We start from the raw sequence: 22,002 nt of genomic DNA on the forward strand, positions 1-22,002 counted from the left end.
TGGGAAATAATAAATGGATATTGTTTTAAGCTGCTTAGTTTGTGGTAAATTGGTATGCAGCAATAAAAAAAAACCTAAAACAGGTGATGAGAGCTTAGAAATGCCCTCAAAGTAGCAGGGGATTCAGAATTTGCTGGGAAGCCAGCAAAGCCTACCTTTATGGGTGGTGGGGAAAGAAAATTTCTGGAGTCAGACAAAACTGGCCTCAAATCTAAGCACTACTATTTATCAGCTGTGTGATTCTTGGGCAATGTCCTTTGAGTCTATTTCTTCATCCATAAAATAGGGATAAATACTTATCTCACAACAATGTTATAAGGCTTAGATGGGATAATAAATAGTTTGTAGCATGCAGTGGCACATAATAAATTATGGTCATAATTGTTTCTGAAAACAACAACAACAAAAACACGCAACACTCCTGTAGCCAATCTAAGGTCCTGTAGGCCAAGTGGAGAGACTGACAGCAAAGACCAGTTGGGATTCAGTTGCCATATACCCCAGTGGGTTTTTTGTTTTGTTTTGTTTTTTTGGCTGCGCAAGGCTTCAGGGATCTTAGTTCCCCCACCAGGGACTGAACCCAGGCCATGGCAGTGAAAGCGCCGAGTCCTAACCACTGGACTGCTATGGAACTCCCAGCCCAGTGCTTTCTTTCTTTCTTTTTCAAGTTTTTATAGTTTTTTGTTTTTTTAAATCCTTATTGGAGTACAGTTGATTTACAGTGTTGTGTTAGCTTCTGCTGCACAGCAAAGTGAATCAGTAACACATATACATATACCCACTTCTTTCTAGATTATTTTCCCAGTGATTTCTTAATTATGGGAGCCCTGATCTCATCCTGAGCTTCCAGCTCTTGGAGATTTGATGAATATTAATTTAAATCAAAGAGGTGAAACCTTCCCCAGGTGTCCTTTCGTTAGGTTGGTGGGAGAAGTTGAGGACAGGTGCTTTGAAAAAAAGTTTTTTTATAATTTTCCCAGCCAGGTTCATACCCCCTAAAGCACTGCTAGGTAGGAAACAGAGAAGGGCCAATACTGACACCCTGGAGACAGGGCCTAGAGTCCGGAAGTGGAGACTGAATGTCCATCTTTTCTTTCCTCAGATCCAGCGATAGAGAATGAGGGATAACAAGAGAAGATGAGACTTGTCTCATTAACTCCTTGTGGCACCGAGATAATTCAGGCCTGGGGAATGTGGTCTCACTGCCCAGGAGCTCAAGGTCAGAATGCAGTTAGTGAAGCCAGATTAGACGTTTAAGAGTCTTGGAACTTAATCAACCCCCTCCTGTAGGGAATGGGGGAGGGCCTTTCACCAGAAATATCCAGGTGAGTCCTGGAACTGGGGATTAGGTGAAAAGAGCCTCGATTGCCGGCAAGGAATCTAATTTCTGAGCCCGTTTCCTTCTCTGTAACGTCAAGTGGTTGGACTCATTTTTTGAATGCTTGCGGGTTTGTGGTACAAGAATAGTTACTAATTGGGTCCCTTATAGGTAAGCAGTCGTTCTGTCCCACTCGTTCTCTTATTTTAGGCTCAAACAGGGGGGTAAAGCAAAGAAGGTATTTTTATAATAATTTGTCGTTGTTATTGTTCCCATGTTGAGGTGCTAGAGTCGCCTCCCGAGCCAGACTTGAACCACGCTACGGTCCACTGACGGCTCTTCGCCTTCTTCCTTCCATCCTCGCTCCACGATCGCCGCTGCAGTCCACGGGACCAGCGAGCCGGCGGAGAGCGGCGCCGAAATAAATTGTCCTGAGCGCGCCGCCGTAGCCCGCCCGAGGCCGCGTGGTGCCCCCTTCCGCAGTGGGCGGGCCCTCACGCTCCGCCCGCCGTGCGTCGGTGCGTGAGTCCGGCCCCCACGAGCTCGCGAGCGGTCTTGAGCTCACACCCGGCTTCTCCTCAGCCTTATCCTGCGCGCCGCCATCACCGTCATGCTAGGCGCCGCTGTCCGCCGCTGCTCGGTAGCAGCAGCCGCAGTCGCCCGGACCAGCCCTCGAGGCCTCCTGCACCCCACTCCGGCCCCCGGCCCCGCCGCCGGTAAGGCCCCCGCCTGCCACTGTCCGCGCCCGCGTGTCCTTGCGGTGACCTGGGCCCCCGCCGCCACGCGAGGGCAGGCTCGCCCAGAGGCCTAGCTCCTGCCCTGCGGGCCGGCGGCCGAACCTGGTGACCGCTGGCCGTTCTCTCCGCCGCCTCGAGTTGTGGAGGACTCGAGGGCGCGCCCCCGGGGCCTCCCTCGGCGTGACTTCCTGGTGCGGGCACCGCGGACGGGTCAAGTGTGGACCTGCTGTGGGCGCAACGGAGGGGGCGCAGCGCACCTCCAGCGCCCACCGAACCCCTTCGGTCCCCGGGCCGTGACCTTGCCCCGGCGCTGACCCCGCGGCCACATGACTGGGAGTGGCCACCGCCGGCCTGCAGCGCTTCGGCGAAGGTGACATTGAGCTCAGGGTAGGGGCGGGGGGGGATGGTCCCTCCGGGGACCCCGGCACCGCCGCCCCCAGCTTCTTCCGAGAATGCGTTATAGTTCCGTGTGGAACGCAGTACAGTCGTTTCATCCGACATTTCTCGGTTAGCGTTTTGTCACTTTCTCAGACCATTCTATTTTTAGAGACTGCTGTACCACGTTCTAATTCTTCCATTTTCACGATAGATCGACGTGTGTGGTTGTTTCCTGAGGTCTGGAAGAAAGCCTGACTGTTGATAGGTCTTATGATAAGAATATTACTCTTTCGAAAATTGGGTACCACAGACCTAGGAATAGTGGCTTCTACAAACATGGGGAAGCATTATTTTTGGCTTCCGGTTAGAAGCCTGATTGTTGGAGTATGAGATGGTCTGCTGATTGCTGTCTCTTATTTTGCCTTCCCCTTATATGTGTTCCGGGAAACTTTGTGTCCAGCACGGAACTTTTAATTATTGTAACTGCACTTTGATTTTGGTCCATGGTGGTAGTATATGCGACATTATGAAATTTGGCCCCTAAGCATGCGTATTTAAACACGTGAACTCAAACTGTTAGTAAGTTTGGACATAGTGATTTATCTTCTAGGCACTCTAGTCACCCTCTTCAGTATAATTCATAAAAAGCTTTATTTTAGGTGTTGTCCTATAAACCTAAATATTTGCCACAAGGAGGCAGTCTTGGCTACATTTGTGTCAGCTACTTTCTAGCTGTGTGACCATGGACTTATTAACTAAACCTTAAGACTCAGTTGCCTCATCTGTAAAATTGGGATAATATTTAGTAGTTGTGAGGTTTAACTGAGATAATGTAACTCTTAGCACCTTTCCTGGCACAAATGCTTAATACATATTTGCTTTTTTATAGTGCATTTCATTTTTGCATATTATAGGTCAGGTTTGTTATCAATATGAGATGAAGAGGTTTTATGCAATTAAAAGTCAGAAAGGACTAAGATTCTTGGATGAGGCTATCCAAGGTCAAGTGAAAGAGCTCTGGAGGGGTTACCTGAGGGGCCTCAAGTTTGCTGTAGGTAAGTAGCAACCCAAATTCCATATTTGGTCCCAGGAGAAGTCTCCAACTTGTAACAGAATTGTTTTCCAATAACTGCTGAATTAGATAATTAAATGTTTTGAATAATGGTTAGATTCTCTAGTGAACCGTTAAAAGTTACACAATCCTGGCACCTGTCCTTACCCTGATAGCTCTGAAAAGGTGGGAGGAGTTTCCGCTTTTCCTTTCTTGGTGCAGGGCTACATTTAAGTAGCACTTTTTATTACCTTCCAACCTTTTCTGCACCACTCCCACATTTATAGATTTCCAGCCTTAGGATCCCAAGGTTCATGACTGCTCTTAAGCCTTACACCTCTGTAACCCTGCCTTTGAGCTTGTTCATGTACCCTCTACATTGTTCACTTCTTTCCATTACTCCTAGAATCACCACCACCAAAATGTCCATTCTCTGAGCCTTGTCTGAGCTGATTAGTTATTGAAGGGGATTAATGTGCCTCTTAATTTTTCTAAATATATTGTTAGCCTTTTTTTAAAAAAAGATTGCTTAACTGAATGCCAGAAAGCAGTGTTAGAAATAGATTTTTAGATTATAGCCCTAGAAATGTCCCAATTTTTTACAGCTGCTTCCCTTTTCCTAGTCTGGAATCTTTAGTTTATATAAAAGCACTGAGTAATTGTTTTCCAAAATAATTTACCATACAAGCCTCAAAACTAGGTGGAAATGCTGTACTTAAGTAGGGGTGGTGTGGGGGAGGGAAAAGATGCCTGTATAGTTTACCTAAACAAAATTTTAAGCATGTCCATAATAACTACAAGAATAGATCCTGCTCTACCCATTACTGGAATTAGGAATATAATTTAAACCATGTGGGAGGTATGTTTTTCCCAACCTGGAAGCTATGTGTGTTCCCAGTGCTTGCTTGGTATTCTAAATACTTGTCTCATACAGGGTTTTTGTTTTTTGTTTTTGAATACAACCAGTTTGTAATTTGGGACTCTCAGAAGGAAAGTGAACAAATTGTCGAAGGTGATCCATTAATCTCCCTGTCTAGGATTTGTAGTTGCTAGCCATCTTTTTCATAGTTAGAAAACAAAACAAAGCCACAGTCATCCAGTGAAATCCATGCCCATGCCCAGCAGTGAGCAAAAGAAATTTGTTATCATGAAATGCTTTTCTGGGTGGTTGGAGAGAATTATATACTTCATTTTTCTTGGGTAAATACTAAGAAGTGAGATTACTGGGTATGGTAGGTGTGTATTTAACTTGATAAGGAACTGGTAAGCAGTTTATACTTCGATTATATACTTGCACTTTATTCTGCTAGGGATAACTTTAGTTTTTAAAAACAGTAGTTTACAAATTTTTGGTAACAGTGGGCTAAAGTGTTATTTTTGGTATGTTAAGCCTTTAAAAATAACTAGAAATTATACCAAGCTTGTCTAATTCATATAACAAGAAATGCAACTTGAAGAATGTTTTATTTCTATAAGTTAGGATTTCCATAAACAGAAGATCAATTAAGACATTTCTAGATAAGGATTAATTTAAAACTACCATTCATTGAGTACCTACGTACAAGGTACTAAACCCTGGGCAAAGTGTTACCTTGCTTTCATTTTTAATCATCATACTCTGCTAAGGTAGTGGTATCCTCATTTTATACATAAGGAATATAAAACTTTAGTTAATTTTACCAGGGCCAAACAGTGGGAGAGTGAAGAGCCTAGAAGCATCTGACCACTAGGCTCCGCTGCCTCCTAAAACCCAAAGGTAAAAATGCCTTCTCCCACCTCCTGCTCCATTCAGAGGCTGTTTAGATAGAATTCAGATTTCTTAACTCCCAATTCACTGTCCATTTGATAGGCAGAAACTAAAAATGGGAAGGCTTTTCATATGGTACTAGAAAGGGTATATTGATTGAGAGCAGAATACTGTTTCCTATTTTCTTGATAGTGTTATATTAATAAATCTCACTTCTTAGAAATCTAGTAAAACTTTTTTCCATTAGGTGTAAGTCACTTTTTTAATTAGAATTTTCAAGGAGGGGGCTGTAGTTTGATAAAACAATTTTTAAATTACCATTGCTTTGTCAGGATGTATAATTTATTTTGGGATATAATTTAATGGAGAGCATAAGTTTTTTTTTTAATTTATCAAGAAAGTGTATCTTATAAATTTGGTTAAGAACTAGAATGGACATTGTTTTATTTTATTTTTGGCCACACTGAGTGGCTTGTGGGATCTTCGTTCCCCGACCAGGGATTGAACCCGGGCCCTCGACAGTGAAAGCGCAGAGTCCTAAGCACTGGACCGCCAGGGAATTCCCAAGAATGGACATTATTTTAAATTAAGAATTAATAATTGCTTATCATAAAAATAAATGTATAAAGAAATAAAGTTTTTCCTTCCAAAGATAACTGCTCTTAACAATTACATGCCAACATTCCACATTAGTGGGATAAAAGCATAAACGTACATACATAGTACTTTTTGTTCTACTTGCTTTTCTGTGCTTAATTTTTAAGATTTTTTTCAAATCAGTACATAAGATTTGTTTCATTTGACCTGCTGAATAATTTTCCTACCATGACATACATAGCTGATTCAAAACTTCATGCACTGAGTGTATTTAATACCACTGAACTGTACATTTAGAAATGGTTAAGATGGTAAATTTTATGTTATGTGTATTTTAAGACACCAAAAAAAGAAAAAAACAAAAAACTTTATGTATTGGCAAGATATGTCAAGTACTACTTCTATACATTGAAGTTTTTGCTCTCTCTCCCCTATAGCTATCCAGTCAATTCGCTGCTACTCCCATGGGTCACATGAGACAGATGAGGAGTTTGATGCTCGCTGGGTGACATACTTCAATAAGCCAGATATTGATGCTTGGGAATTGCGTAAAGGTAATTGGAACATAGGCATATGTGTCTGTTTTAGTATAGAGTTATGAACTGCTGTGTAGTCTTCCACTACTTTGTTGAAAGTAACTACAGTTAATCCTTGAAAAATTTGGGGGGTTAGGGACACCGACACACACCCCCACATAGAAAATCCACATATAACTTTACAGTTGGTCCTCTTTATCTGCAGTTCTGTGTCCAAGGTTCTCCATCTACGGATTCAACCAACTTCGGATCGTGTAGCACTGTAGTATTTATTGAAAAAAATCCACGTGTAAGTGGGCCTGTACAGTTCAAACCCATGTTGTTCAAGGGTCAACTGTATTTTGAAAACATGTATCATGCAAACTGAGTATTGTCATGCATCTTGCAATTAGGAAAGTTTATAGTTTCCAGAGTATTTCCTGTAAAGCAGGGTTTTAAAGGAGGCACAGTTGACATTTTGGGCCAGACAGTTCTTTGTTGCAAGGGCTGTCTTTTGCATTGTAGGATATTTAACAGCATCCTTGGTTTCTACACGCTAGATGCCAACACCCTCACACACCCCCAGTTGTGACAACTAAAAATGTCTCCTGGGGGACAAAATCATCACTGCTATAATGATAGGCCAGGGTGAGCAAGATTTAACAGTTGTGTAATTTTTAGATAATTTACGCAAGTAGTCATTTGGTTCTCTTCCCCTCTTGGTAATAGTTTGGGATTTTTGCTATTTTTATTCTCAGTTATGATTTGTCTTGCCCTGAATAAGTGTCCGATCTGAATAAGCTAGAACTTGTTTATCCTAAATTTGTAAGTACACATTTAACATAAGTAAGTAGCATTAATAATAACCAGGCTAGTAGACTGGTAGATAACTAATTTTAAGTGTAAGAAGTTTATCTCAGACCAAGAGTTCATTCTCTATGACTATATTCTAGCATTGCAGTCACTGGTGTCCTTTCTTTTAAATATTTTAAAATAAATAAAAGCAAGAAATCTAAGTGCTTCATACTTCTCTGCAGGAATGTAATGACACCATTTTGCTGCAGCTGGGGAAATTCTTATTGGATAATCTTAAGCAGAAGTATTGAAAAGAACAGCAGTTTTGCATTCCCATTAAGAGAATCTTAAATTTTATGATGTATCATTTTGTGCCAAGCCAAAAGTAATCATGCCCAGTCATTTTCTGGTTGAATGTTTGTGACTGTGTGCTAATGGCTCTCTGTATCTCCTTAATGTCCTCATTTGGGCTTCATTACCTCTTCTTAAGCATTTCTCTGGTTGTTTTTAGATTATTTTCCAATCAGATCTATTTTAAAGCAATCAAAGTACATACATTGTACTAAGAGTTAAAGATATAAGTTGAAAATGGCACTCTTGTTTGAAAAGAAACCAGCTACTTTTGAAAATAGGGTTTGCATTTAAGAAAACTCTTGAGGTTTTTTTCCTTCCGTCTGCATGCTACTGCATAGTTCTTTTCACTGACTCACTGTGGAAGATCCACTATGATCTCATTATCTAGAATATTTTATTTTTGGCTGCGCCATGCAGCTTACAGGATCTTAGTTCCCCGACCAGGGATCGAACCCAGGACCCTGGCAGTGGACCCGCTGAGTCCTAACCAGTCCTCCCTAGCCAGGAAATTCCCAATTATCTCATTTTAGAGATAAGAGAATAGAGGCTCAAACAGACAAGATCACATGTCTATGGTTCAATAAAAATACAAATAACTAAATCATAGTTTAAGTGAGGATATTCCAGGTTGATATGACCCCTCTTTTTAATTTGACAGGGATGAACACCCTTGTTGGCTATGACCTGGTTCCAGAACCCAAAATCATTGATGCTGCTTTGAGGGCATGCAGACGCTTAAATGATTTTGCTAGTGCAGTTCGCATCCTAGAGGTTGTTAAGGTCAGTAAAATAACAATGCTAAAGTTGTTTTGGAAATAGGTGGACTATTGATTAGGTATTAGCATAGTCTGTGTTTCTGAATTTGTTAAAATACCTAAAATTAGTTCTTACATAGCTAGAGGGAATATACATTGCAATTACAGTCTTTTTGGAGGGTGGTTTGGTAGAATTTATTCAGAGACTTAAAAATTATGCTTGGGGCTTCCCTGGTGGCGCAGTGGTTGAGAATCTGCCTGCCAATGCAGGGGACACGGGTTCGAGCCCTGGTCTGGGAAGATCCCACATGCCGCGGAGCAACTGGGCCCGTGAGCCACAATTACTGAGCCTGCGCGTCTGGAGCCTGTGCTCCGCAACAAGAGGGGCCGCGATAGTGAGAGGCCCGCGCACCGCGATGAAGAGTGGCCCCCGCTTGCCACAACTAGAGAAAGCCCTCACACAGAAACAAAGACCCAACACAGTCATAAATAAATAAAAATAAATTTTTTTTTAAAAAGTACCAATTTTTAAAAAAAAGTTATGCTTGATACCCATTTGTTCAGCAATCCCATTTGAGAATTTACCTTAAGGAATAATTAAGAATGTACGCTTTATCTTTGTGCTGTTTGTGATATGAAATTAAATGTTGCTAGTGGTTTCTTAAGGTGGGACTTCCCAGAAGAGGTTATTATTAATGTTGTAGAAATGTGTTTAACATTAAAGATATTCATAGTATATTAACTGAAGGAAATTATGAAATACTTTTGCGGTGTATGACCCCATTTTATTAAAAAGTATAGAGAGAATGATCAAAATGTAAGAGGATATATACTTATTCTCCTCCCTCTTATTTGATTATAGTTTCTAATTTTTCTGTAATGAACAAATTAGTGCATGGAATTTTAAATAAGAATTTTATTTAGCAAATACAGCTAAGGAGACCTAGAATTTGTTAAAGACAGAAGAGTAATATTTTGGCACTGTCTTAGTCCATTTGACTTTTTTAATATTTGTCCCTGAGGAACAAATATTATGACAATATGGGTGTGATTGTATGTTATGGTGAGTATTCATCAAAACTCTCTTGCCTTGGAAATAAGTATTCTCTCTAAGTGTGGCTCTCCGTGAAAAGACATTGTGTTCTATAAGAAAGAAATTCAAGGTCTGTAAGAGGGTAAGTATGATATTACTTTATCTAAAATGGGTAAGATAATTAAGGGTTCTGTAGGCTATCAATCCATTCAGCACCAGTAGTTAATTCAGTTAGGGTCTCAAATTGAGGCAAATCAAAAAACTTTTTTCTGTGATAATTTAATTATTACTGTTGCCTGCTAGGCATGTTTAATTGCCTTCACAAAATTCTGTCATCACCACCTTCTTTTCCAGTAACTCAAGGCTTTAAAATGTTTTTTCCCTTGGGTTTAGTCCAGTTGTCTTAGTTAGTCTCCAGGTGTCTTAAAAACCTACCTTGAGGGCTTCCCTGGTGGCGCAGTGGTTGAGAGTCTGCCTGCCAATGCAGGGGACACGGGTTCGAGCCCTCGTCTGGGAAGATCCCACGTGCCGTGGAGCAACTGGGCCCGTGAGCCACAATTACTGAGCCTGCGCATCTGGAGCCTGTGCTCCGCAACAAGAGAGGCCGCGATAGTGAGAGGCCCGCGCACCGCGATGAAGAGTGGCCCCCGCTTGCCACAGCTGGAGAAAACCCTGGCACAGAAACGAAGACCCAACACAGCCATAAATAAAATAAATAAATAAAATTAAAAAAAAAAAACCTACCTTGAATAGTGCCTATATAAGTTGCTGTCTTGTTTTGTTTTGTTTTTTATTTTTGGCTGCGTCAGGTCTTTGTTGCTGCGCGCGGGCTTTCTCTAGTTGCGGCAAGTGGGGACTACTCTTCGTCGAGATGCACGGGCTTCTCATTGCAGTGGCTTCTATCGTTACGGAGCACAGGCTCTAGGCGCGCGGGCTTCAGTAGTTGTGACACTCAGGCTCATTAGTTGTGGCTCGCGGGCTCTAGGGCGCAGCCTCAGTTGTTGTGGCGTACGGGCTTAGTTGCTCCATGGCATGTGGAATCTTCCTGGACCAGGGCTCAAACCCGTGTCCCCTGCATTAGCAGGCAGATTCTTAACCACTGCACCACCAGGGAAGTCCCAAGTTGCTCTTTTTTGAACAAATATGTTAACTTAAAAGTAGGTGACTTGTATTCTCTGCTACTAGCCTCTGCATATGTGATGAAAAGCATTTTCAAGTTCATTTTGTTAATAGAGACAGCTTTTGAGAGCTAAATGTGACTATTTTCTTTGCCATCAGGACAAAGCAGGACCTCATAAGGAAATCTACCCCTATGTCATCCAGGAACTTAGACCAACTTTAAATGAACTGGGAATCTCCACTCCAGAGGAACTGGGCCTTGACAAAGTGTAAACCCCATGGGTAAGCTACATACCTGAAAAAGGCAGGAAAGAATCCAGGGAGGGGTGAGTGAGTGGCATTGCAGTATTCTCAGAGTAAGACCTTTTTGTGGCCTTGTTAGAGGCTATGAGCTTAGAGATTGAGAGAGTACCTATGATGATTAATTTAAGGAGCTAGAATTGTTGTTTCTAGTTGTCATAATTATTCTTTTACTGGCATAAAGGCAAGTAAAAGCCTTATTTTAAAATCTATATAAAATATTTCAAGCATAAAGAATAGCATAGGGAATAAGTGTAACCACACCCAGATTTTGAGATATTATTATTTTTGCCATGTGTGCTTTAGTTTCCCCCCTCCCCCAAGAAATGACAGGTTTCACATTAGAGTTGAAGCCCTCTCTGTACCTCTTCCCTAATTCCAGGCCTTTAACCTCCCCCAACTAAAGGTAATCTACTACATACAAGGTGTTCATCATGCATGCTTTTTTTTTTTTTTTTTTTTTTTTAGAAATTTCATGTAATGTCTGAAACATTTATATTAACATATTTCCATACATATTTCCATACAAATACAAATATGATTTTTAGAAATTTCATGTAATGTCTGAAACATTTATATTAACATATTTCCATACATATTTCCATACAAATACAAATATGATTTTTAGAAATTTCATGTAATGTCTGAAACATTTATATTAACATATTTCCATACATATTTCCATACAAATACAAATATAAGATTTTTAGAAATTTCATGTAATGTCTGAAACATTTATATTAACATGTTTCCATACAAATAACCCAATGAAAGTTTAGTATTAGTTGTTTTGTTTGTTTTTTTATACTGCAGGTTCTTATTAGGCATCAGTTTTATACACATCAGTGTATACATGTCAATCCCAATCGCCCAATTCAGCACACCACCATCCCCACCCCACCGCAGTTTTCCCCCCTTGGTGTCCATATGTCCATTCTCTACATCTGTGTCTCAACTTCTGCCCTGCAAACTGGCTCATCTGTACCATTTTTCTAGGTTCCGCATACATGCATTAATATACGATATTTGTTTTTCTCTTTCTGACTTACTTCACTCTGTATGACAGTCTCTAGATCCATCCACGTCTCAACAAATGACTCAATTTCGTTCCTTTTTATGGCTGAGTAATATTCCATTGTATATATGTACCACATCTTCTTTATCCATTCGTCTGTTGATGGGCATTTAGGTTGCTTCCATGACCTGGCTATTGTAAATAGTGCTGCAATGAATATTCGGGTGCATGTGTCTTTTTGAATTACGGTTTTCTCTGGGTATATGCCCAGTAGTGGGATTGCTGGGTCATATGGTAATTCTATTTTTAGTTTTTTAAGGAACCTCCATATTGTTCTCCATAGTGGCTGTATCAATTTACATTCCCACCAACAGTGCAAGAGGGTTCCCTTTTCACCACACCCTCTCCAGCATTTGTTGTTTGTAGATTTTCTGATGATGCCCATTCTAACAGGAGTGAGGTGATACCTCATTGTAGTTTTGATTTGCATTTCTCTAATAATTAGTGATGTTGAGCATCTTTTCATGTGCTTCGTGGCCATCTGTATGTCTTCTTTGGAGAAATGTCTATTTAGGTCTTCTGCCCATTTTTGGATTGGGGTGTTTGTTTCTTTGATATTGAGCTGAATGAGCTGTTTATATATTTTGGAGATTAATCCTTTGTCCGTTGATTCATTTGCAAATATTTTCTCCCATTCTGAGGGTTGTCTTTTCGTCTTGTTTATGGTTTCCTTTGCTGTGCAAAAGCTTTGAAGTTTCATTAGGTCCCATTTGTTTATTTTTGTTTTTATTTCCATTACTCTAGGAGGTGGATCAAAAAAGATCTTGCTGTGATTTATGTCAAAGAGTGTTCTTCCTATGTTTTCCTCTAAGAGTTTTATAGTGTCCAGTCTTATATTTAGGTCTCTAATCCATTTTGAGTTTATTTTTGTGTATGGTGTTAGGGAGTATTCTAATTTCATTCTTTTACATGTAGCTGTCCAGTTTTCCCAGCACCACTTATTGAAGAGACTGTCTTTTCTCCATTGTATATCTTTGCCTCCTTTGTCATAGATTAGTTGACCATAGGTGCGTGGGTTAATCTCTGGGCTTTCTATCTTGTTCCATTGATCTATGTTTCTGTTTTTGTGCCAGTACCATATTGTCTTGATTACTGTAGCTTTGTAGTATAGTCTGAAGTCAGGGAGTCTGATTCCTCCAGCTCCATTTTTTTGCCTCAAGACTGCTTTGCCTATTCGGGGTCTTTTGTGTCTCCATACAAATTTTAAGATGATTTGTTCTAGCTCCGTAAAAAATGCCATTGGTAATTTGATAGGGATTGCATTGAATCTGTAGATTGCTTTGGGTAGTATACTCATTTTCACAATGTTGATTCTTCCAATCCAAGAACATGGTATATCTCTCCATCTGTTGGTATCATCTTTAATTTCTTTCATCAGTGTCTTATAGTTTTCTGCATACAGGTCTTTTGTCTCCCTAGGTAGGTTTATTCCTAGGTATTTTATTCTTTTTGTTGCAATGGTAAATGGGAGTGTTTCCATAATTTCTCTTTCAGATTTTTCATCATTAGTGTATAAGAATGCAAGAGATTTCTGTGCATTAATTTTGTATCCTGCAACTTTACCATATTCATTAATTAGCTCTAGCAGTTTTCTGGTGGCAGTTTTAGGATTCTCTATGTATAGTATCATGTCATCCGCAAACAGTGACAGTTTTACTTCTTCTTTTCCAATTTGTATTCCTTTTATTTCTTTTTCTTCTCTGATTGCCGTGGCTAGGACTTCCAAAACTATGTTGAATAATAGTGGTGAGAGTGGACATCCTTGTCTCGTTCCTGATCTTAGAGGAAATGCTTTCAGTTTTTCACCATTGAGAATGATGTTTGCTGTGGGTTTGTCATATATGGCCTTTATTATGTTGAGGTAGGTTCCCTCTATGCCCACTTTCTGGAGAGTTTTTATCAGAAATGGGTGTTGAATTTTGTCAAAAGCTTTTTCTGCATCTATTGAGATGATCATATGGTTTTTATTCTTCAATTTGTTAATATGGTGTATCACATTGATTGATTTGCGTATATTGAAGAATCCTTGCATCCCTGGGATAAATCCCACTTGATCGTGGTGTATGATCTTTTTAAGGTGTTGTTGGATTCTGTTTGCTAGTATTTTGTTGAGGATTTTTGCATCTATATTCATCAGTGATATTGGTCTGTAATTTTCTTTTTTTGTAGTGTCTTTGTCTGGTTTTGGTATCAGGGTGATGGTGGCCTCATAGAATGAGTTTGGGAGTGTTCCTTCCTCTGCAATTTTTTGGAAGAGTTTGAGAAGGATGGGTGTTAGCTCTTCTCTAAATGTTTGATAGAATTCACCTGTGAAGCCATCTGGTCCTGGACTTTTGTTTGTTGGAAGATTTTTAATCACAGTTTCCATTTCATTACTTGTGATTGGTCTGTTCATATTTTCTATTTCTTCCTGGTTCAGTCTTGGAAGGTTATACCTTTCTAAGAATTTGTCCATTTCTTCCAGGTTGTCCATTTTATTGGCATAAAGTTGCTTGTAGTAGTCTCTTAGGATGCTTTGTATTTCTGCAGTGTCTGTTGTAACTTCTCCTTTTTCATTTCTGATTTTATTGATTTGAGTCCTCTCCCTCTTTTTCTTGATGAGTCTGGCTAATGGTTTATCAATTTTGTTTATCTTCTCAAAGAACCAACTTTTAGTTTTATTGATCTTTGCTATTGTTTTCTTTGTTTCTATTTCATTTATTTCTGCTCTGATCTTTATGATTTCTTTCCTTCTGCTAACTTTGGGTTTTGTTTGTTCTTCTTTCTCTAGTTTCTTTAAGTGTAAGGTTAGATTGTTTACTTGAGCTTTTTCTTGTTTCTTTAGGTAGGCTTGTATAGCTATAAACTTCCCTCTTAGAACTGCTTTTGCTGCATCCCATAGGTTTTGGGTCGTCGTGTTTTCATTGTCATTTGTCTCTAGGTATTTTTTGATTTCCTCTTTGATTTCTTCAGTGATCTCTTGGTTATTTAGTAACGTATTGTTTAGCCTCCATGTGTTTGTCCTTTTTACGTTTTTTTCCCTGTAATTCATTTCTAATCTCATAGCGTTGTGGTCAGAAAAGATGCTTGATATGATTTCAATTTTCTTAAATTTACTGAGGCTTGATTTGTGACCCAAGATGTGATCTATCTTGGAGAATGTTCCGTGCGCACTTGAGAAGAACGTGTAATCTGCTGTTTTTGGATGGAATGTCCGATATATATCAATTAAATCTATCTGGTCTATTGTGTCATTTAAAGCTTCTGTTTCCTTATTTATTTTCATTTTGGATGATCTGTCCATTGGTGTAAGTGAGGTGTTAAAGTCCCCCACTATTATTGTGTTACTGTCGATTTCCTCTTTTATAGCTGTTAGCAGTTGCCTTATGTATTGAGGTGCTCCTATGTTGGGTGCATATATATTTATAATTGTTATATCTTCTTCTTGGATTGATCCCTGGATCATTATGTAGTGTCCTTCCTTGTCTCTTGTAACATTCTTTAATTTAAAGTCTATTTTATCTGATATGAGTATAGCTACTCCAGCTTTCTTTTGATTTCCATTTGCATGGAATATCTTTTTCCATCCCATCACTTTCAGTCTGTATGTGTCCCTAGGTCTAAAGTGGGTCTCTTGTAGACAGCATATATATGGGTCTTGTTTTTGTATCCATTCAGCCAGTCTATGTCTTTTGGTTGGGGCATTTAATCCATTCACGTTTAAGGTAATTATCGATATGTATGTTCCTATGACCATTTTCTTAATTATTTTGTGTTTGTTTTTGTAGGTCCTTTTCTTCTCTTGTGTTTCCCACTTAGAGAAGTTCCTTTAGCATTTGTTGTAGAGCTGGTTTGGTGGTGCTGAATTCTCTTAGCTTTTGCTTGTCTGTAAAGCTTTTGATTTCTCCATCAAATCTAAATGAGAGGGCTTCCCTGGTGGCGCAGTGGTTGAGAACCTGCCTGCCGATGCAGGGGACAAGGGTTCGAGCCCTGGTCTGGGAAGATCCCACATGCCACGGAGCAACTAGGCCCGTGAGCCACAGCTACTGAGCCTGCGCGTCTGGAGCCTGTGCTCCGCAACAAGAGAGGCCACGACAGTGAGAGGCCCGCGCACCGCGATGAAGAGTGGCCCCTCTTGCCACAACTGGAGAAAGCCCTCGCACAGAAACGAAGACCCAACACAGCCAAGAATGAATAAATAAATAAATAATAATTTAAAAAAAAAAAAAAAAAAATCTAAATGAGATCCTTGCCGGGTAGAGTAATCTTGGTTGTAGGTTCTTCCCTTTCATCACTTTAAGTATATCATGCCACTCCCTTCTGGCTTGCAGAGTTTCTGCTGAGAAATCAGCTGTTAACCTTATGGGAGTTCCCTTGTATGTTATTTGTCGTTTTTCCCTTGCTGCTTTCAATAATTTTTCTTTGTCTTTAATTTTTGCCACTTTGATTACTATGTGTCTCGGCGTGTTTCTCCTTGGGTTTATCCTGTATGGGACTCTCTGCGCTTCCTGGACTTGGGTGGCTATTTCCTTTCCCATGTTAGGGAAGTTTTCGACTATAATCTCTTCAAATATTTTCTCTGGTCCTTTCTCTCTCTCTTCTCCTTCTGGGACCCCTATAATGCGAATGTTGTTGCGTTTAATGTTATCCCAGAGGTCTCTTAGGCTGTCTTCATTTCTTTTCATTCTTTTTTCTTTAGTCTGTTCCGCAGCAGTGAATTCCATCATTCTGTCTTCCAGGTCACTTATCCGTTCTTCTGCCTCAGTTATTCTGCTATTGATTCCTTCTAGTGTAGTTTTCATTTCAGTTATTGTATTGGTCATCTCTGTTTGTTTGTTCTTTAATTCTTCTAGGTCTTTGTTAATCATTTCTTGCATCTTCTCAATCTTTGCCTCCATTCTTATTCCGAGGTCCTGGATCATCTTCACTATCATTATTCTGAATTCTTTTTCTGGAAGGTTGCCTATCTCCACTTCATTTAGTTGTTTTTCTGGGGTTTTTTCTTGTTCCTTCATCTGGTACATAGCCCTCTGCCTTTTCATCTTCTCTATCTTTCTGTAACTGTGGTTTTTGGTCCACAGGCTGCAGGATTATAGTTTTTCTTGCTTCTGTTGTCTGCCCTCTGGTGGTTGAGGCTATCTAAGAGGCTTGATGGGAGGCTCTGGTGGTGGGTAGAGCTGACTGTTGCTGTGGCGGTCAGAGCTCAGTAAAACCTTAATCCACTTGACTGTTGATGGGTGGGGCTGGGTTCCCTCCCTGTTGCTGTGGCGGTCAGAGCTCAGTAAAACCTTAATCCACTTGACTGTTGATGGGTGGGGCTGGGTTCCCTCCCTGTTGGCTGTTTTGCCTGAGGCAACCCAACACTGGAGCCTACCCGTGCTCTTTGGTGGGGTTAATGGCAGACTCTGGGAGGGCTCACGCCAAGGAGAACTTCCCAGAACCTCTGCTGCCAGTGTCCTTATCCCCACGGTGAAACAGAGCCACCACTCGCCTCTGCAGGAGACCCCCCAACACCAGCAGGTAGGTCTGGTTCAGTCTCCCCCAGGCTCACTGCTCCTTCCCCTGGGTCCTGATGCACACATTACTTTGTGTGTGCCCTCCAAGAGTGGGGTCTCTGTTTCCCCCAGTCCCGTCAAAGTCCTGCAATCCAATTCCCACTAGGCTTCAAAGTCTGATTCTCTAGGAATTCCTCCTCCCGTTGCCTGACCCCCAGGTTGGGAAGCCTGACGTGGGGCTCAGAACCTTTACTCCAGTGGGTGGACTTCTGTGGTATAAGTGTTCGCCAGTCTGTGAGTCACCCACCCAGCAGTTACGGGGTTTGATTTTACTCTGCTTGCGCCCCTCCTACCGTCTCACTGTGGCTTCTCCTCTGTCCTTGGACGTGGGGTATCCTCCTTGGTGAAGTCCAGGGTCTTCCTGTCAATGATGGTCCAGCAGTCAGTTGTGATTCTGGTGCTCTCGCAAGAGGGAGTGACAGCACGTCCTTCTACTCCGCCATCTTGGTTAATCTCTTCTCCATGCATGCTTTTATACATCTGTTTATTTTTAATAGCAGGGTTTTTGTTTTTTTGTTTTTTTAATTTATTTATTTTTGACTGTGTTGGGTCTTCGTTTCTGTGCGAGGGCTTTCTCTAGTTGCGGCAAGCGGGGGCCACTCTTCATCGCGGTGCACGGGCCTCTCACTGCCGCGGCCTCTCTTGTTGCGGAGCACAGGCTCCAGACGCGCAGGCTCAGTAGTTGTGGCTCACGGGCCCAGTTGCTCCGCGGCATGTGGGATCCTCCCAGACCAGGGCCCGAACCCGTGTGCCCTGCATTGGCAGGCGGACTCTCAACCACTGCGCCACCAGGGAAGCCCTAATAGCAGGGTTTTATTGATTTGATGCTTCTGTTGTGTGCCCAAGTTGGAATATGATAGTTAAGTAATATTCATTGATAATAAAAGCTTATTTGATACCTTGTCCTGTATGACAGATTAGGTAATAAAACGAGCCACAGATTTGCCTGGGTAGTGAGCAGTATGCAGAAAATCCTTTGTAAAACAGAAAATATATAAGTAAAAAGTCATATATTTATTTTATTTAACAAACACACATAGTGTATATAACTCTTACTATGTGTCAGGTACTGTTTTATGAGCTTTATAAGTATTAATTCATTTAATCCTCAAACAGTCCTGTGAGGTACTTACTATTATTATAATTATTCCCATTTTACTATTTTACTGATGGGGAACTGAGGCACATTGTCCAAGGTCATACAACTAGTAGAGGAACCCACATTTAAACCCAGGCAGTCTGGCTCCAGAGTCCATTGCTTTTACTATGCCACACATCCTTTGCACTGCAGTACTGAGGCATTTACTAAGGCCATACTCTTACTTCACAGAGGTAAATGATGAGGTTTAAATAGAGGATTTGCTTCCTAAGAGTAAGAAGTTTATTTTTAAAAGATGGAACTAAACTATCTTATAAAAGTTTCAATAAAAGTGGACCCCAAATTATTTAAAGAGCTAATATCAGACTCCTCACAAGATAAAGAGCCGGGTTAGGATACCATTAGTGAACATCTAATTTCACACCTAATAAGCACTTGTTTAAAAATCAGGGCTTCCCTGGTGGCGCAGTGGTTAAGAATCCACCTGCCAATGCAGGGGACATGGGTTCGAGCCCTGGTTCGGGAAGATCCCGCATGCCACGGAGCAACTAAGCCCGTGCGCCACAACTACTGAGCCTGCGCTCTAGAGCCCGCGAGCCACAACTACTGAAGCCCGCGCACCTAGAGCCCATGCTCTGCAACAAGGGAAGCCACCGCAGAGAGAAGTCTGCACCATAATGAAGAGTGGCCCCTGCTCGCTGCAGCTAGAGAAAGCCCATGCACAGCAACAAAGACCCAACGCAAATGGATGAAGAAGATGTGGCACCTATATACAATGGAGTATTACTCAGTGATAAAAAGAAACGAAATTGAGTTATTTGTAGTGAGGTGGATGGACCTAGAGCTGTCATACAGAGTGAAGTAAATCAGAAAGAGAAAAACAAATACCATATGCTAACACATATATATGGAATCTAAAAAAAACAAAAAAAAACAAAGACCCAATGCAGCCAATAAATAATTAAATTAAGTTTTAAAAAAATCTTAGAAGTCAGAGAATCCCTACATTCAGTCTTCCTGCTGACAGAGTGAGCAGAAAATGCCTGAGGTTTTGTAATCCAATTTTGAGGTCTCTCTTCACAGGTTGCTTTGGAGCAGGAGTCTTAATTTTATCTTTGTCTACCCCTATACCACTACCACCTCCTCCTCCTCCCTGAAGCCAGAGAGCACATCTTTGTAAAACGTGGAAGGGCTTTCATTTATCAAGTATTATTCCAAGGAGTCCAGAAGATCTTTGTTATGTAGGATATTTTGTAGCTGCAGTAACACTGTATTCTTTTACTTAAAATTTGTTTAAGAGGGCAACTCCCCAACACTTTTCTGATTGGAAAAGACTACCCCAATAATTACCGGGTGTATGACAACAAAAAACTAGGCAGTTAGTACCTGGTGTGTTGATTGCAGGCAGGATTAAGTAAGAGCAGAAGAGACTACACAGAAGCAGTGATTTTCTTGGGCTGTTGCTCTAAAGGTTATTTTTAGTAAGATTTCTACCTTTTCTTTATTTCCTAGCTAATTTTTCATGTTTTCTCTTACAGATGGGCTTCCTAAGGATTTATTGATAATGCTACTTGATTGTAAACAATCACCTGGAAATACTGATGAAAACATATTACCTTATTTGAACAAGTTTCCCTTTGTTGAGTACCAAACCATGTAATGTAACTTGGACTTTAATAAAAGGGAAATGAGTTTGAACTGAAATTAGGTATTGTTTCATCTGTTTGCATTGAAAAGCAAAAAAAAAGAACTATTATAGGGTCGTTGGTTTCACTGGTTGCCGCGTTATATGCTGAGAGAACTGCTTCAATTCTCTGGAAACCACCCAACATGAAAGTCAGCTACATAAAGATATTTGGGTGCACTGGCTGGTAAATTAGCTAAAAATTAGAAGTCATTCATGTAGAATTTTCTTGTTGACAGGCCAGCAAGTACCATGGACTTAGTACCATGGTCCTTGGGGATAGATCAAATTGTGTACCTTCCCAAAAATGGGTGAAATAGGGCTTCCCTGGTGGCGCGGTGGTTGAGAATCTGCCTGCCGATGCAGGGGACACGGATTCGAGCCCTGGTCTGGGAAGATCCCACGTGCCACGGAGCAACTAGGCCCGTGAGCCACAGCTACTGAGCCTGCGCGTCTGGAGCCTGTGCTCCGCAACAAGAGAGGCCGCGATGGTGAGAGGCCCGCACACCGCGACGAAGAGTGGCCCCTGCTTGCCGCAACTGGAGAAAGCCCTCGCACAGAAAAACGAAGACCCAACACAGCCATAAAATAAATAAATAAATAAATTTTTAAAAAATGGGTAAAATAAAGTTTTAAAGTGGTCATTAAGATAGTCTTGAGGATGTGCTGATAATAGCCAGCCCCTTAGTGCCTCTTTTTTTCCCTACCTGTTCTTCCCTCGCAGTACAGTATTAGCCTTGGACATCGAAGACTTTGCTGGGGTAGATTTGGAGGCTTTCTGCTTAAAGAACTGAGTAAATGAGTTTCGGTTTTTTTTAAGTAATTTTATTTATTTTTTATTTTTATTTTTTTTGGCTGCATTGGGTCTTTGTTGCTGCGTGCAGGCTTTCTGTCTAGTTGCAGCCAGCGGGGGCTACTCTTCATTGCGGTGCACAGGCTTCTTATTGCTGTGGAGCGCAGGCTCTAGGCGCACTGGCTTCAGTAGTTGGAGCACGTGGGCTCAGTAGTTGTGGCTAGAGGGCTCTGGCGCACGGGCTTAGTTGCTCTGCAGCATGTGGGATCTTCCTGGATCAGGGCTCGAACCCGTGACCCCCGCGTTGGCAGGCGGATTCTTAACCACTGCGCCACCAGGGAAGTCCAAGTTTACCTGAGAGAATAAAATACACAAATCCTGTCTTACTTTAGAAGCCCCATAATAGTAGAAACCAGCTGCTGGATAAAGAGGTTTTAGGTTTGAGTGACTTATAATACAGCCAGTTCAGACTGCAGCATCAGGCGAATTGGATTAATACTAGGTTGAAATTTAGATGTCTTCTCTCCTAAAGCCATGTAAGGAAATGTTAGTAAAATCAGTTTTCGGGGACTTCCCTGGCGGTCCAGTGGTTTAGACTCCGCGCTTCCACTGCAGGGGGCATGGGTTCGATTCCTGGTCGGGAAAATAAGATCCTGCATGCCACACAGTGTGGCCAAAAAAAGAAAAGAAAAATCAGTTTTGGTAAGATTTAACACAAATGACCTTTTATAGAAGGCTGATTCCCTACCAAAACGTCCCACTTTCCCCCTTTTTAAGAAGTAGAGATGTGAAACTAACAATATGGTCTACTTTTAGGTAGAGCTAGAACACAGTCACAGCTTGATGATGGGTAGGGCTTCTACCCTAACAGGATGGGGTCTCTAGCTTTTTCTTTCCCTACTCTTTGTTTTGAAAAATTTCAAACCGATTAATGGTTTGCTACATTTGTTTCGTTCTAGTATATATACACACTTTTTTCCTCAATCAGTTGAAAGTGAGTTCAAGATGTGACACTTTACCCCTAGATACTTTTTTTAAAATAAATTTATTAATTTTATTTATTTATTTTTGGCTGCGTTGGGTCTTCGTTGCTGCACTTGGGCTTTTCTGTAGTTGCG

At 41.0% G+C, this 22,002-nt stretch overlaps 1 protein-coding gene across 1 annotated transcript; it reads left to right on the top strand.

Moving 5' to 3' along the window:
- The first annotated feature begins 1,839 nt into the window (after window positions 1-1,839).
- Window positions 1,840-20,111, top strand: LOC132359223 (cytochrome c oxidase subunit 5A, mitochondrial). The gene is made up of 5 exons (XM_059912750.1): window positions 1,840-2,034; window positions 6,266-6,382; window positions 8,151-8,272; window positions 10,559-10,681; window positions 19,946-20,111. The coding sequence occupies exons 1-4, from the start codon at window positions 1,929-1,931 to the stop codon at window positions 10,670-10,672; spliced, it is 459 nt and encodes a 152-aa protein (XP_059768733.1). The 5' UTR covers window positions 1,840-1,928; the 3' UTR covers window positions 10,673-10,681; window positions 19,946-20,111.
- The last annotated feature ends 1,891 nt before the right edge of the window (window positions 20,112-22,002 follow it).

The sequence above is a fragment of the Balaenoptera ricei genome, chromosome 2 (assembly GCF_028023285.1).
Source record: "Balaenoptera ricei isolate mBalRic1 chromosome 2, mBalRic1.hap2, whole genome shotgun sequence".
NCBI classification, from domain to species: Eukaryota; Metazoa; Chordata; class Mammalia; order Artiodactyla; family Balaenopteridae; genus Balaenoptera; species Balaenoptera ricei.